This window comes from Vicia villosa, unplaced genomic scaffold, assembly GCF_029867415.1.
Source record: "Vicia villosa cultivar HV-30 ecotype Madison, WI unplaced genomic scaffold, Vvil1.0 ctg.002392F_1_1, whole genome shotgun sequence".
Taxonomy (NCBI): Eukaryota; Viridiplantae; Streptophyta; class Magnoliopsida; order Fabales; family Fabaceae; genus Vicia; species Vicia villosa.
Genome location: NW_026705916.1, coordinates 116,266 through 133,520, shown reverse-complemented (window position 1 = coordinate 133,520; position 17,255 = coordinate 116,266). Strand labels below are relative to the sequence as shown.

The window sequence follows — 17,255 nt, the reverse complement described above, 5'->3', positions numbered from 1 at the left end:
TGACAAAAGGATATAGTCAAGCTAAAGGGATTGACTATGAGGAGACAAATGCTCTTGTAGCTCTTCTTGAGGTGACTCGACTCCTTTTTAAATTTGCATGCTGCATGAATTTCTAGTTGTATCATATGGATGTTAAATCTGCTTTCTTTAACATTTTTATAAACTAAGAAGTCCACGTCTCTCAAACGTTTCGGCTTGAGGACCATTAAAATCCTAATTTTGTAGTTTTTAAACTAAAAAATGCAATATATGATCTCTAATAGGCTCCTAGAGCTTGGTATGAGCGCCTAAATTTTTTTATTAAGATAGGATTTAATCATGGTAATATGGATACTACTTTGTTTATAAAGAGTAAATTAACACATATCTTATTATTTAAGATTTACGTAGATTATATTATTTTTGACCCACTGATAAATCTCTATGCAAAGAGTTTGCTAGTATCATGTAGGAAGAGTTTGAAATTTTGTTTATGGAAGAACTTAATTACTTAGCATTACAGATAAAAAATAGAAATTGGCACGTTCATCAGCTGGAAAAGTTTTTCTTTGAGCTCCTAAAGTAATATGATTTGAAGAACTCAAAGAGCATTTCTACCCCCATGGCTTCAAAATTTCTAATTGATAAAGATTTCAAAGGTACGGAGAGTGATATCATAAGATATATAGGTATTTAAGAATTGGATCGAACTCTAGTGGGTCGAAGAGTAGCTTCCTGTTCCGACAGAGAATGTGTTGTAGACCTACATACTGTAGTCGAAATGTGTTCTAGTATGTGGATATCAAAATGCTATGATAGTGAGTATTTCGAATTAGGCGTGTTTGTAATGTCCAATTGTTTAAGTTAACTTGTACCCTAAGTTGGATTGTAATGGGTATTTGTGAAAAAGCCCATTAGTTAGTATGTTAGGTTTATTATAAATAGCATACTAGTCTCTCATCATTGCATACTGCAAATCCTAATTTATGGTGAGAGAGTTATTTGTTATTCATGTAACACTTGTAATCTTAATTAAAGATAAAGTAAAGAATAACAGTTATAACCAATTCCTTGTTGTTCTTCTTGTTTATCATCTTTATTTTCCATTGTGTTCCCTACTATACCCTGTTAAAGGCATCCTTTTCAAAACAAATTGGTGTGGTGAGCATGGAGAAGATGCTTTCAACAAAGTATGAGATTGAAAAGCTCACCGGAGTGAACGATTTCGGTCTGTGGCGCTTGAAGATAAAAGCCCTAATGGTTCAGCAGGTTTTGTTAGAAGTGTTGAAAGGAGCGATGGTTATGAACACCGCGTTAACGAAAAAGAAAAGACGGCCATGATAGAGAAAGCCCACAACGCGATTTTGTTGAGCCTTGGTGATAAGGTTCTTCGACAAGTGTCAAAGGAGACGACGGCATCAGGGTTATGGATGAAACTTGATAGTTTGTACATGACCAAATTGCTGGTAAATCGACTCTAACCGAAGCAAGCATTGTATTCATACAAGATGATTGAAGACAAAGTGTTGGCTAAGCAGTTGGATATGTTCAACAAGCTGATTCTTGATCTTTAAAATATTGATGTGAAGATTGATTATGAAGATCAAGCCTCGAACACATGCCCACTTTAAAGAAACTCTCTTGTATGGAAGGGAGTCCCTGACCTTTGAAGAAGTTCAATCTGCCCTGTATTCTAAGGACTTGAACGAATGAAAGGAGCATAAACCTTCGACTGTTGGTGAAGGTTTGGCCGTTAAGGGAAAATTATTGCAAAAGGATGGTAAGTTCGACAAGAAGAAGGGCAAAAGTCAGCAGAAGTCTTACAGTGGTGAAGCATCTGGTATTTGATGCTATCATTGTAAGAAGGAGGGTCACACTAGAAAGGTGTGCCTTGTTCGAGGAATTATGTGATCAAGATAGTGGATCTGTATTGTTGGGAAACAACAAAGCTTGCAAGATTGCAAGTGTTGGATATGTGTGATTCAAACTCCATGATGTGTCAATAAGGTTGTTAACTGAAGTCAGATATGTTCCTGATTTGAAGAGAAATTTGATTTCTCTTGGTGAATTCCACAAGAAAGGATATGTTTTCCAAGGAGAGAAAAGTATTATGTGAGTCATGAAGGGGTCGAAAGAAGTCTTGAGAGGCGTGAAGAAACAAGACTTGTATACCCTTGAGGCTGAAGTTGTATGTGGTTCGACAAATTTTACATCCACGAAAACTTTGTCGAAGATAGAAGTTCGGCACATGAGATTGGGCTATGTCAATGAAAAGGGTATGATCGAATTGAGAAAACAAAATCTGCTTGGTGGAGACAAAGTCGAAAAGCTGAATTTTTGTGAACCACGTGTACTTGGAAAATATTGCAGAATGAAGTTCAACAAAGGCAAACAAAAAACACATGGATCCCTTGATTACATTCATGCTGATCTTTGGGGGCCTGTTGTCATACCCCAAATTTGTCCTACCCCTTTACTTCTAACTGGCTTAGGCTTTGCATTCATATACATACATCACTTAGGTCATAATCCATATCCATGCATTCATATCATAGGTGTTATTCAAGGGCTAGCAAGAAAAAGCTCCATTGCAAAGAAGTTTGATCAAAGAATGGAAAACCGAGGTATAATCACGTGGCTCTATGTTCATTGAAGTCCTCCTGGATTGGGGTGTCTCTCTGCTTCAAATCAGGGCATTGATTGAAGAGTGTAAGCTTGCAAATCATCTGGTTCCTTAAAACAGGGTTTCTCCGACCAAAGTCAACCAGTTGACTTTCTGGTCAACAGGTAATCAGGAATGGTTTCTATGTGTGAAAGGCTTCTCATACTGACTATGTGGATGTGTTTGTTGACTGGATTTGACTGGAAGAGATTTAATCGGGAATTTCATCAATAATCAGAGAAAATCAGAACAGTTGACTTTTGGGTCAAAATCAGGGTCAAATGTCAAATATTGACCTTTGGTGGAAAATCGGTCAAAGAAAGTCAATGGAATAAATAAAATCAAAAAATGTCAAAATTACCAAAAATGGCAAATTAGTTGAAATAGAAACTTACTAAAAGAGGAAAATCACAATACTTAGAATTATTTTGACATTTTTGAGATGAACAAGCAGTCAACTTCAAGCCTTGATTACACGTGTCTAGAGGGATTATTTCAAAGAAAGTCAAACATAAATATTGTTCAAATCATGGAGGTGAACAATTTTGTAGTTGACCTCTTTTCCATTTGAAGATTGGATCAAAAGTTATTCAAGATTAAAGTTGAACATTTTCATTGGAATACAAGTCAAGTGGCAAGGCAAAATTCTGGGCAGCGTGACACGTTTCATCGAGCAGGTGGTGTGCTTACTTTGAGGTTGATTTCAGAGAAATATAAAGGTCCATCAGGTACAAATTTGGTATGCATCTCTTCTACTCCATGTCCTCTATCCATTGAAACAAGAATCAAGCAAATTGAGTAGTTATTGAGTCATGTATGGGGCTTTAAAGTCATGATCCCACCAAGTCATGTTCTAGCCAAGGCAGGGACACAAATCCAAGGCAAGCACTAGGCATTATGTCAAACAGGTAGGGTGCTGTTTTCAAGATAAATTTTAAGAAGATACAAGCATCTAATTGCAACAAACTCAATTCCAATCTATTCTCCATAATGCTCTCTATCCAATGGGCAAAGAATCATAACTTTTGGTTGGGTAGATTGCAAGATATGAATTAGAAAAGTCATGCATCCATAGGATTGAAGTTAACACTTCTGGCCAGACACAAGACAAGACACACGCACTCATCCCTTGCAGTGGCGGCATCATAGGTTCATGATCATTTTGCTACACTGCCGAGCTTTATCTCAAAAGGTTTTCAACACAAAACCTATTCTACCCCATGTACACTTTGTTTTGAACCCAAGATTGAAGCGAGTAATGAACTGAAGTCGAAGATGTGTATATGTGAAGTAGGCATCCTGGCCATGAGGATTATGATGAGATATCGAACTTGAGAGGGTCATCATGCAGGTGAAATGCATTAGCAAGTTACTCATTTAGCCACACAAGTGACCTGCTGTACAAAAGAAGAAAAAGAACATACTATAAGTGGACAACTTGCTCTCTAAGTCTTGAAAGAGAGTGTTCTACCATGCAACACACCATACCATAGAGCCCATACACACTCATACTCTAAATAGCATAATCACACTCACATTTCGGGACCACGATTCATTTCTACACTTTTTCAGACTCGCATTCTTCTTTCTCTCTCTCCCTTTCTCCATTTTTTTCTGTTACGAGTTTGTTGCAAAACCGTAACAAACTTTGGATCCTCCATTGAAACTTGTGCTCTAAGTTTCAAGCTGCGTCTCCTCTCTCTTTTCTACATCAAATCTTCATCGCCATGGCTCTGTCTTCATCTATAAGCCAAGAACAAAGCCCCTTCTTCCTCTGAACCAATAAACAGAGCTCACCTCCTTCATCAATGGTGAAATTCTGCATTCCATGATTCAAAGCTTCTTGCACGTAGCTGGAGGTTCTAGCACGTTCAGCATATTGTAGTCAAGCTATCACACACTCCTCTTCGCATCTGTAACGGCGGTAACATAGATTCCGAGCTCAGTTTTCTTCACAAGGTAGATCGAGTTGGATTGCACGTTGAAGCGAGTTTCAAGCATAATTGAGCATTTATTTTGCTCAATCGGAACTCTCTGGAGCTTTCTGGATCGTTACCACGCTTCAAATCCTCCGTTAAAGATCTCTTCAGACCACTCCGATCTACAGGTAAACTCATGTCCCTAAGTCCATGCATTCATCATCGTTTTACATGATTCTTGATGGTATCTCATACGAAATTGCTCACTGATCATTAACCCTATGATTGCTTCCAGTTACCTTGCGTGTGGACAGTTTAATTCCAGATCCAATTTTTAGGGTTCTTAGATATTTTCGTTCGATTCTTTAGTTTTGTTCTATGTCTGTGAAAACTATTAGCATATCTGGAATCAGATGATTGAAACGATTGCGATGATGTATGTTTACTGAATTTCTGGAAATTGTGGCCACCACTCACGGTGGCAGACGGTGGCCTGAGGGATAAAGGCGACGAAGCCATGTTTGAGGTTTTTTTGCTGATCCGATTTAAATTTCTGACGTGGCGCAGTACCATTGGCTCGCCTCCCATGCTTTTTTGGTTTTTTTGTCCTTATTCAAATGATTAGAGTCTGATGTGTAGCAACAGGATTGGTTCATGTTTATGTACTTCATCCATATTTGAGCAAGCAAATTCTGATGCATAATAAGCGTGACAACAAAAAGGAAATAAAATGAAATAAGACTGGTAGCAAGTGTAATGATGTTTGGGCCACGAATTGCAACAGGCCTGTAGCGCTTCTGGATTGCACCCCTGTGTTGCTAATGCACACGCTCTCTTCATGGATTGGGCCTGAGCGCCCCTACTTCCTCCACCCCCCGTTTTAGGCTTAGTTTCAGCATAACTGCATCTAAAAATACTTCTGCACCTCCCTTTGCTGTTAATAAAAAAACAAATAAAATTGATTTTTGTTTGTTAATTCATTTTCTCAAATAAAACTTGATGAAACTGTTTTCTACCCAATTAGGATTTTAGAAATGTTGTCTTCTCTTAATTAGATTTTTTATTGTTGATTTCTTTGATTTTTTGATTAATAAACCATAAAGATGAGTAGTTTTCTAGTTTTAATTCAATGTGGTATGAACATAATTTTGTTAGATTTTTAGGCAATCTTTGACATTAAAAGCTCATAAGAATAGTAGACTTTAGGTCGATTTTGACATTTAACTTCCCCATAAAAATGCCATAAGAATAGTAGAATTGTTTAGGTTGATTTTGACATATAATTTCTTTCATAAAAACTCATAAACAATAGTAGTTTTTTAGTTTCATTTTTTGTACTAATACTTGAATTGCTTCTCTTATGCTTTTGTATCATTTTCATGCTATTTGTGTATAATTGTTGTGTGACTTTGGTTACTTGTTTTTGGCCTTATCTTAGGCCTATTTTGGTGATACTATTTTAATGCTCCCTTTAGAATTTCATCACCATGTTAACATTAGGATTTAAACTAGTATAGACAACTTAGATTAGAATTTAGGATTAGTTCCCTATTGCATTCTTTTTCTTTTCAACTCTTTAAAACATTAATAAAAGGAAGAGGCGAATCACATTAAGCAAGTGATAGAGAAATGAGTGGGATTCATTCCCTAATCTATTTCTCAATCACTTAGTGGCATAGAAACGAGTGGGATTCATTCCCTAATCTGTTTCTCGGTCACTACTTAATGGGAGAGAAACGAGTGGGATTCATTCCCTAATCTGTTTCTCAAACATTAATTAATGGGAGAGAAATGAGTGAGATTCATTCTCTAATCTGTTTCTCAAACATTACATAATGGGATGGAAGTGAGTGGGATTCATTCCCTAATCTGCTTCTCGATCATTATTCATTTTATGTGATTCGAATCGTGAAGTAAACTCCCTAAAAAATACACAAACAAAAACACTTTAAAACATCTAACAATGGTTCAGACTAAAGCAAAGTAGAGAAAGTGGTGAGTGGCCCGGTATTGGGAACTGTTCATCACTCATCTATCCTAAAAGACACAAACCAATCTCTTTCTTCTTCTTAAGGGCATCGTTATCTCCGTTCCATTGCATCCTAGGCTGTCCCCTTGTGCAAGAACGCGAGCGTTAACGCCGCCCAAATAAAAAACACAAAAACAAACAGAAAATCGTAAGCCGAGCTACGGTAACTCTGATTCCTGAAAAGGATACGTAGGCAGCGGGGTAGGGCCCGTGCGAGTACAATTCTTTATTTTCCCTACATTCTGCATTCATTCGCATTTAGACATAGACATAGATACACACCCTTTAGATAGAAACAAACATAGGTGGATACCATCGAGTACGATGGGCGCGAGGGGTGCTAATACCTTCCCCTTGCGTAACCGACTCCCGTACCTTGATTCTCTGGTCGCAAGACCCTGTTCCTTCCTTTGTTAGGTTTTCTGATATTCCTTTCCCTTATGGGATAAATATATTGGTGGCGACTCTGTTCATTTTTCGCGAGCGTGCGACAGCTGGTGACTCTGCTGGGGATGTTGCTAGACCTGTTGCTGGTCCATCCTTAGTGAGTCGATCCTAGCCTGCGTTTGTTTGTTTATTTACTGGGTGTTTATTTGTTTTTATGTCTATACCTTGTATATATGTTTGCATGTTTATTTTTCTGCTTGCATATCATGTTTATTTCTGTTTGCACATCATGCATATGGATTATATTCTGTGTTCCTTGGGGTCTTCTGTTCTGTTTTGCAGGTTGGGTGGGATGTTTTATGAGGTAAAAGGCCCAATACCCAGGCCAGAGTGACACATAGGATACCTAGGATAGAGTGGATAGTCATGACGCCAACAGAATGTCAGGTTCTGTTGATTGCGATCATGAGACCCACGACCAGTCGAGGTTCAAATGAGATACCGTTGTTGGCATGTATTTGCGACAATGATGGTGTTTCAGGAGAACTGATAACGCTGGAAACCATTGACCTACCCTGACCTAGACTACACCTGTGAGTGGGGTGGGATATACATGACAGGTACCGTTGGTGACCGTTCTGTTGGTGACTTATGTTCTTATGGTTTCACTGTGCCTATGCCGAACCTTTGATCCTGCAACGTCCGATCTCATCCAGAGGCCACACACACTTCTCCTATGTGGGGAAACTTCCATTGCATCATTTACATCATGGCATATTTACCTTTCAAAAAAAAGAGGAGAAAAGAAAAAAGAAAAAGAAAAGAAAAGAAAAGATATATAAAAAAAAAAAGAAGAAAGAAAAGAAGTATTATTATTTCTCATGTGCATGCCATTTTTTTCAGGGTATCCAAGGTTATTATCTTCTTCACTTGAAATGGCTAACAACATGACGGTTACCAAAGAGGTTACTAGGCGCACCTTCACCTGCAGTTTCTTCCGTGAGGATATAACGCCTCTGATTCGTTTGAGCACTTCAGTTACTGGGCAAAACTTGGATGAGTTCAGGAAAACATATGGTCATATCCTACACATGTTAACTTCTCGGGTTGATGAATGGGCTCTCTACACACTTCTTCAGTTCTACGATCCTGAGTTACGATGTTTCACCTTCCCTGATTACCAACTGGCACCAACCCTTGAAGAATATGCTGATATCCTCAAGATTAAGGTTCAACACAGGATTCCTTTTGTATGTGTACCTGAGAAACCGAAAATGGACCGAATTGCTGGTGCTCTTTATTTGAGCATGAAAGATGTTACAGATAACTGGAAGCCTAATGGTGGAACCCACGGATTCTATGTTAAGTTTCTGATGAGGAAAGCTGATACCCTTGTTATTGAGAAGAAATGGAAAGAATTCAATGCTCTCTTAGCTGTTATGATCTATGGCTTGGTGTTGTTCCCGAATATCCCGAATTTCGTCGATCTTACTGCCATTTGCCTCTTTATGGATCAAAACCCTGTGCCTACTCTCTTGGCAGATACTTATTATGCTGTTCATTCCAGGTATGGGACGAAGGGAGCCGTTGGAGGCTGTTTGCCGTTGTTATACGAGTGGTTCACTTCACACTTGCCTAAAAGTGGACCGTTTGTCACAACAAAAGACTCACAGAAATGGCCTCAAAGGATCATGGGGCTTACGGCGAATGACATCGTTTGGTATCACCTTGGGAAAGGGATAGAGGAAGTTATTACTAGATGTGGTAGTTTTGACAACGTCCCCCTCATAGGGACGAAGGGAGTTATCAATTACAATCCAAGGCTAGCGCTGCGTCAGTTGGGTTTTGCACTGAAGGACAAGCCATTAGACAAGGAAATATTTGAATCTGTTTGCTTTAAGAAAGGGGCCGATCCAGAGGGTCTAGAAAAAGTGAGGAGCGCCTGGAATAGTATTCATACAGATGACCGAACCTCCTTGGGAGGGAAGAATGCCATTGCTAAACAAGCCTACACTGATTGGGTAAAAGATAGAGTCAAGAAGCGCCTATTGCCTTTCCCGAAGGTTAAACCATTGTATGAACAACCACCTGAAGTTTTAACTGCCACCGTGCCAGCTGAAGACTATACCCAGGTACATGTGGAAAACATCCGGTTGCGTGAGAAAAGGGAAGATGCTAAGATAGAGTACTTCTTGGTGAATCAGAAAAGGGCTGAATTAGCACATGAGGTTAAAATGTTGAAAGGAGAATCTTCCAGAGTTCAAAAGAGGACTAGAACCGAAAAGGGTGAAAAGGCTACCACTATCATTGTCGAGGATAACGAGAAGATCATAAAAAAGGCCATAAAAGAGGCAGAAGAGAAGCTCAAGCAAAAGTACAGAGAAGACTTGAAGGCCTGCAAGCTCCAGTTAGAAAAAGAGACTAAATATCAGCTGAGGACTATGAAAAAGAAACTGGAAGATGAGATTACTCAGAGGATAGCAGTCGAGACACAGCTGAAAGGAAGTCACCTCCGCTCCGCTCGACTAACAGAAGAGAATGTCAAGCTCAGAGATCAAATGGCAAGTATGGAGAATGCACCTGAGAAAGATTATCTCCCTGGATGTAAAGGATGTGACGAACTTAGGGAGTGCTGCAAGAAGTTGGATGGGCATTTGTTTCGCAAAGATGAGGTGATTCAAAGCCTTCTTAAAGGAAGAGACCGAGAAGCAACCAAGAAACTGTTTGATGAAACTAAGAAGTGGAGTGACGAGCACTTCAGACAAGGAGGACCTCTGTTTTATATTCAGATGGATTGATGTTTAAGTCTGTACGTCTCGACCACCACCAGACTTGTTGGATGGGGTCTTTTATTTCCTTTGTTGAACTATCTTGTTGATGTATGGCTTTCCCAAGTTTAAATCTCTGTTATGAATGAAAAAGAACTAGTTTCTCTTGATACTTATCTTTTGTCACGTTGTTAGCTATTCTGGGTCAATATTAAATCTTGGATACTCTGAAAATGGCACATCACGTCATACGCACACATGCACTCATACATTCACATTATCACATTGCATTTTTCAGGTTATTGTACAAGAAACTAATTGAGGTCCTTTTCAGCAACAGATTTCTTTCCCGACGACGAAGCTGACTTTCTTACATCCTTACCGCACCAGGAGCAACGAGAGAATCATGGAACAATTTGAACAGAATCAAGCTGCCCTCCGTAGGGATATGGATGTTATGGGGGAAAGAATGGCCCAACTTATGGAGACTCTCCATGCCGTCGTTCAAGGACAGGATGAACTCAGAAAAAGCGTCGCTAGTTTGGTCAAAGACACTCCTACCAATTCTGCTGACGGAGGGGTGAAAACTAAAGAGACTCCTATTAATGAGACACTGAAAGTAGTGGACGACCACCATGAGGTTATTGATCTTGAACATGATCTTACTGCTGAGTTAACTGAGACTGCTAAGATGTACCAAGCTCTCGAAGAACGCCTTAAGGCTGTTGAGGTTGCTAAAACTTCGAGTTTCGACACTGCTGCTATGTGCTTGGTACCTGGGATTGTCATTCCCCCGAAGTTCAAAGTGCCGGATTTTGATAAGTACAAGGGGGTTACCTGCCCAGAGACTCACATTCGCTCCTACTGCCGTAAGATGGCCGCCCATGCTGAGAACGAACCTCTGCTTATGCATTTCTTCCAGGATAGTCTCACTGGAGCTCCGTTGGAGTGGTATATGAAACTCGAGAGGTCTAATGTTAGTACTTGGGGAGAACTTGTTGACGCCTTCTTGAAACAATACCACTACAATACTGCTATGGCTCCTAGCCGTGCACAGCTGCAGAATATGTCACAGAAATCTGAAGAGTCCTTTAAGGAATACGCCCAGAGATGGCGTGAACTTGCTGCTCGAGTTCAGCCTCCCTTATTGGACCGAGAATTGATTGATCTGTTTATGGGAACTCTGAAGGGGCCGTATCTTCAGCACATGGTTAGTAATACTTCTCCTTCCTTTTCGGATGTGGTCATCATTGGTGAGAGAGTTGAGAACTGTGTCAAAGCTGGTACCATTCAAGGAGTTACTAATCCTAGCAACTCAAGTGGTAATGGTAAGAAGCCGTATTCTGGGTTTGTGAAGAAGAAGGAAGGTGAGACTAGCACCGCTTCTGTTGACCAAAGCCGAGCTCCTGCATATTCTGCTGTTCCGCCTCCTTATTATCCGATGCCTTATGCTGTTCCTGGTCCATATGTCCCTCAGGCATATGCTGCTGCTCTTCCACAACCATGGATGGCACCCCAACAGCCTTTCGTGCCACAACAACAAGCTGCTGCTCCTCAGAATCGTCAACAGAACCCTAGGCCTCAAGGTCAAAGGGGCCCACAAAGAACAAGATTCCAAGATAGGCGTATTGATCCGGTTCCGATGTCATATGCCCAACTCCTCCCTCAGTTGCTTGCTGGTCAATTGGTACAACTCCGTGAACTGGGGCCTCCACCTAGTCCTCTCCCTCCTGGTTATGATGTTAATGCTCGATGTGAATTTCATTCAGGGGCTCCAGGTCATACTATTGAAAAGTGTAGAGCATTCAAGTTGAAGGTTCAGGATCTCCTTGACGACAAACTTATCTCGTTCGCTCCTACTGGTCCTAATGTGCAGAATAATCCTATGCCTCCTCATGCTGGTACGACCAATGCTGTTGAGTTATGTGAGGATCAGATCCTGGTTAATGATGTTAATGAGGTTAGGATGCCGCTAGCAGTTGTCAGAGAGTATCTTATGCAACAAAAGGTTTTGTGTGAACTACATGACTACTGTTTGCAATGTTCTTCTAATCCTGAGGAATGCACTAGGTTGAGAGGGGAAATCCAGAAATTAATGGACGAAGGTGTTCTTAGAGTGGAAAGGGTCGTCCCTGTCGAAGATGTGGCTACTTTAGAGATCCCATACTACCCTGCTGAGATATCAAAGACTCAGGGCACTTCTTTGGTCATTCATGCTCCGAGTACTCCTTTGGTCGTTCAAGCTCCGAGGACTCCATTGGTCATTCAGGTTCCAAATGTTTCTTCGACTCCTTCAACCTCGGCTATTATTCCCTCTCCTGTGAATGATTCTAAGGCTGTTCCTTGGAGTTATAATGCCGTGTATATTCAAGGGAAGAAATATGATTGTCCTCCAGTGGGTAATTCGAGCATCACTAATATTACTGGCACTAGTGGCATTACCCGTAGTGGCCGGATCTTTGCTGCCCCTCCTCCGCTTCCTAAAGAGACCAATAAAGAGGCTAGTACACAAGCAAAAGGAAGGCAAGTTGCTGTTGATCCTCCTGTGACACGTAATGCACAAGATGCCGAGCAACTCTTGAAAATCATTAAGAAAAGTGATTACAAGGTGATTGACCAACTCGATCAGACTCAAGCCAAGATCTCCATCTTATCTCTCTTGGTACATTCTGAAGCTCATCGTGATGCTCTGATGAAAGTTCTGGCTTCCGCTCACGTAACTCAAGACATTACCGTGCCTCAGTTTGAAGGGGTTGTGACCAACATTGCTGCTGGTAATTGTTTGGGTTTTTCTGATGATGAGCTTCCACCTGAGGGTAGAGCACACAACAAAGCGTTGCATATCTCCGTCAAGTGTCTGGATGCTGTGTTGTCTCGAGTTCTGATTGATACCGGTTCTTCTCTTAATGTGATGCCCAAGACTACTTTGTTTAAGCTGAGTATGGATGGGATTATGATGAGACCATGCACTATGAGTGTCAGAGCGTTTGATGGCTCCAGAAGGTCCGTAGAAGGGGAAATTGATCTGCCTGTTTTGATTGGCCCTCACATGTTCTATATTGCCTTCTATGTCATGGATATAAGTCCTTCATACACTTGCCTCTTGGGTCGTCCTTGGATCCATGCTGCTGGGGCTGTGACATCTACCCTCCATCAGTGTTTGAAATTTGTTGTGAATGACAAGATTGTCGTGATCACTGGTGAAGAGGATTTGATTGTCAATAATCTGGCGTCGTACCGTTATGTTGAAGTGGAGGGAGAGATACAAGAGACACCTTTTCAGGCCTTAGAGATCGTGTCGGTTGACAAACTCCCCGTGGTTGAGAATAAGAAGGAACTCGGAGCACCCCTCTCGTCTTTAAATGATGCTAAGGCCTTCTTAGAAGCTGGTACTCCCCATAGTGCTTGGGGCAAGCTGATTGATGTCCATGAGAAGCGAGACAAGTATGGCCTTGGGTATCAGCCATCTTCCTCTACTCAGCTCAGCATAATTCCTGGAAAGAAGGTGATTCCCCCCATTTCTCAAGTGTTCGTCAGTGCAAGCACTAATTCTGGAAGTCAGGTTCTCGCCGTGGACGATGATGATGAAGAAGATCTCTCCAAATTCATTTGCCATGCTGCGCCTGGACAGGAACTCAACAATTGGACTATCTTGGACATCCCTAGAGTCACTTTCATGGAGATGTAATTTTCTTGTTTCGATAAGTCATATGCTTCGCCCTAAGCATTTTGACCACTTGTATAAAGAAGGGCCCCCATGTTGTTTCAGTTTGTTTAATATTGAATAAAAATCATGTCTTCGCATGCAATTACTGTTCCATTTCTTTCATTTTTGTTTTTTACTTTAAAAACTTTTTCAAAAATGGCAAAGCTTTCCTTTTTCCTTTTTATGTGTTGCATTCTAAGGCATAAATCATCCATCGTGCAGATCCGGCTCGAATCCCATCAAAAATGATGATGTTACAGTTCCACGTCTTAATATCCTTGAGAATCCAATTGACCAAGCCGATGAGGATAGTGGGGAAGATTGTGAAGTCCCTGAGGAATTGGCAAGACTTTTGAGACAAGAAGAGAAATCGATTCAGCCACATCGAGAAGCCATAGAAATCATCAACCTCGGTACAGAAGAGGCAAAGAGAGAAGTCAAGATAGGTGCCGCTTTGGAAAGTGATGTAAAAAGAAGGTTGATTGAGTTGCTTCGAGAGTATGTTGATATCTTCGCCTGGTCATATGAAGACATGCCTGGTTTAGACACGGATATAGTTATGCACAGGCTACCTCTTAAACCAGAATGTCCGCCTGTAAAACAAAAACCACGAAGAACTCGACCTGATATGGCTTTGAAAATCAAGGAAGAAGTTGAAAAACAGTTGAAGGCTGGTTTCTTATCTGTGTGTGAGTATCCTCCTTGGATTGCAAACATAGTACCCGTTCCTAAGAAGGACGGAAAGGTACGCATGTGTGTTGACTACCGAGATTTGAATAGGGCAAGTCCGAAGGATGATTTCCCTCTGCCTCATATTGATGTGCTAGTCGACAACACTGCTCAGTATTCGGTGTTCTCTTTCATGGATGGTTTTTCTGGCTATAATCAAATAAAAATGGCTCCTGAAGATATGACCAAGACTACTTTTACCACACCGTGGGGTACATATTGTTATAAGGTGATGCCTTTTGGTCTTAAGAATGCTGGTGCAACATATCAACGAGCTATGGTGACCCTTTTCCATGATATGATCCATAAGGAGATTGAGGTGTACGTCGATGATATGATTGCAAAATCCCAAACGGAGGAGGAACATTTGGTATACCTTGAGAAATTGTTTGCTCGTTTGCGAAAATTCAAGTTGAGGCTTAATCCAAATAAGTGCACTTTCGGAGTGCGATCTGGAAAGTTACTTGGATTCATTGTGAGTCAACGAGGGATTGAGGTCGACCCTGACAAAGTAAGAGCAATACAGAATATGCCAGCACCAAAGAATGAAAAAGAGGTCCGAGGGTTCCTTGGGAGATTGAATTACATAGCCAGGTTCATTTCTCATCTCACTGACACCTGTGAACCCATCTTCAAACTGCTGCGCAAAAATCAAGATATCCGTTGGGATGATCATTGTCAGGAAGCCTTCGAAAAGATCAAGCAGTACCTCCAAGAGCCACCAATTCTCATGCCTCCGGTTCCTGGGAGGCCGCTGCTTATGTATTTAACTGTGCTTGAAGGATCTATGGGGTGTGTGTTGGGCCAACATGACGAGTCTGGTCGAAAAGAGTGCGCCATTTATTACCTGAGCAAAAAGTTTACCGATTGTGAATCCCGCTACTCACTACTCGAGAAAACTTGCTGTGCTTTGGTATGGGCTGCTCGCCGACTGAGGCAGTATATGTTGACTCACACTACTCTATTGATCTCCAAAATGGACCCGATAAAGTACATCTTTGAAAAACCGGCTCTTACAGGAAGACTAGCCCGATGGCAAATGCTTTTATCAGAATATGACATCCAGTATGTCACACAAAAGGCCATCAAAGGAAGTGTCCTTGCAGATCATCTTGCTCATCAGCCATTAGAAGAGTATCAGTCGATGAAGTTTGACTTTCCTGATGAGGATATCATGAAATTAGATGATAATGAAGGACCCGAACCAGGAGAGCGATGGACTCTCACGTTCGATGGTGCATCAAATGCTATGGGCCATGGTATTGGGGCAGTTTTGACTTCTCCTCGTCAAACTCACATCCCTTTCACAGCTAGAATATGCTTTGATTGCACAAACAATGTCGCAGAATACGAAGCTTGCATAATGGGTCTCGAAGCGGCCATTGATATGAGGATCAAGATCCTTGAGGTGTATGGGGATTCTGCCTTGGTTATACATCAAGTGAGAGGTGATTGGGAGACACGACACCCCAATTTAGTCCCTTATAAGGACTATGTCTTGGAGTTGTTGCCGGCTTTCGAGGAAATCACTTTCAATCATATCCCCCGAGAGGAGAATCAATTGGCAGATGCCTTGGCTACTTTGGCAGCTATGTTCAGAGTTAGTTCCCCAAAAGAAGTGCCAGACATAAGGATCCTCCGTTACAAAGAACCCGCCCATGCGTTCCCTGCTCATTGTCTCACTACTGAAGATGTGTATGATGAAAAGCCATGGTATTATGACATCAAAAGGTATGTTGAGAAGCAAGAGTATCCCGAAGATGCTACGATTGGTGATAAGCGAACGCTTCGAAGGTTAGCATCCAAATTCTTCTTGTCAGGAGACGTCCTGTACAAAAGAAACTATGATTCAGTTTTGCTCAGATGCGTGGATAGACACGAAGCAGAATTGATCATGCGGGAAATTCATGAAGGATCTTTTGGAACTCATTCCAGTGGGCATTCTATGGCCAAAAAGATCTTGCGAGCAGGATATTACTGGATGACGATTGAAAGTGATTGTTATGTGTACGTGAAGAAATGTCACAAATGTCAAGTGTATGCTGACAGAATTCATGTTCCTCCGACTCCTCTGAATGTCCTGACATCGCCTTGGCCCTTTGCTATGTGGGGCATAGACATGATCGGACGGATAGAGCCACAAGCCTCAAATGGACACAGATTTATTCTTGTTGCTATCGACTACTTCACCAAATGGGTTGAAGCCGCTTCTTACAAGAACGTGACCAAGCAAGTCGTTACTCGCTTCATCAAGAAAGAGATCATATGCCGATATGGGATTCCAAACAAGATCATCACTGATAATGGGTCCAATCTTAATAACAAAATGATGGCAGAGTTGTGTAAAGAGTTCAAGATCGAACATCACAATTCATCACCCTATCGGCCAAAGATGAATGGCGCAGTCGAAGCTGCTAACAAGAATATAAAGAAGATTGTCCAGAAAATGGTTAGAACGTATAAAGATTGGCATGAGATGTTGCCATTTGCTCTGCATGGCTATAGAACTTCTGTCCGTACTTCAACTGGGGCAACTCCTTTCTCTCTTGTCTACGGCATGGAGGCCGTACTACCTGTCGAAGTGGAAATTCCTTCGTTGAGAGTCTTGATGGACGCCAAACTCGATGAAACAGAATGGGTTCAAACGAGGCTTGATCATCTCAATCTAATTGAGGAAAAACGCTTATCTGCTATCTGCCATGGCCAGTTGTACCAAAAGAGGATTAAGAAAGCGTATGACAAGAAGATTCGGCCTCGAGAATTCCACACAGGTGACCTAGTAGTAAGGAAGATCTTGCCAATTCACACCGATCCAAGGGGCAAATGGACTCCCAACTATGAGGGACCATACATTGTTAAGAAATCATTTTCAGGTGGTGCTTTAATCCTGACAAAGATGGATGGGGAAGACGTTCCGCTTCCAGTCAATTCAGACTCAGTCAAAAAATACTACGCATAAAAGACCCGCTAGGTCGACGTACCTAGGCAAAAATAAGGGCATCCCGGCAAACCAAAAGGGTTTGGGCAAAAATTAGGGATAAAACAAAAAGAATAACCCGCTAAGTTGAAAACCCGA

General features: G+C 41.2%; 1 protein-coding gene across 1 annotated transcript; it reads left to right on the top strand.

The window, feature by feature from the left end:
* Window positions 1–7,923: 7,923 nt before the first annotated feature.
* On the top strand, window positions 7,924–9,876 carry LOC131638714 (uncharacterized). The gene is made up of 4 exons (XM_058909274.1): window positions 7,924–8,226; window positions 8,311–9,161; window positions 9,234–9,580; window positions 9,872–9,876. The coding sequence occupies exons 1-4, from the start codon at window positions 7,924–7,926 to the stop codon at window positions 9,874–9,876; spliced, it is 1,506 nt and encodes a 501-aa protein (XP_058765257.1).
* Window positions 9,877–17,255: the final 7,379 nt, after the last annotated feature.

Coding starts and splice junctions, on each gene's coding strand:
- LOC131638714 (XM_058909274.1), top strand. CDS start 7,924: ATGACGGTTACCAAAGAGGTTACTAGGCGCACCTTCACCTGCAGTTTC. Junction 8,227..8,310: donor TTCAACACAGGATTCCTTTT/GTATGTGTACCT, acceptor GATAACTGGAAG/CCTAATGGTGGAACCCACGG. Junction 9,162..9,233: donor AGGGAAGATGCTAAGATAGA/GTACTTCTTGGT, acceptor AGAATCTTCCAG/AGTTCAAAAGAGGACTAGAA.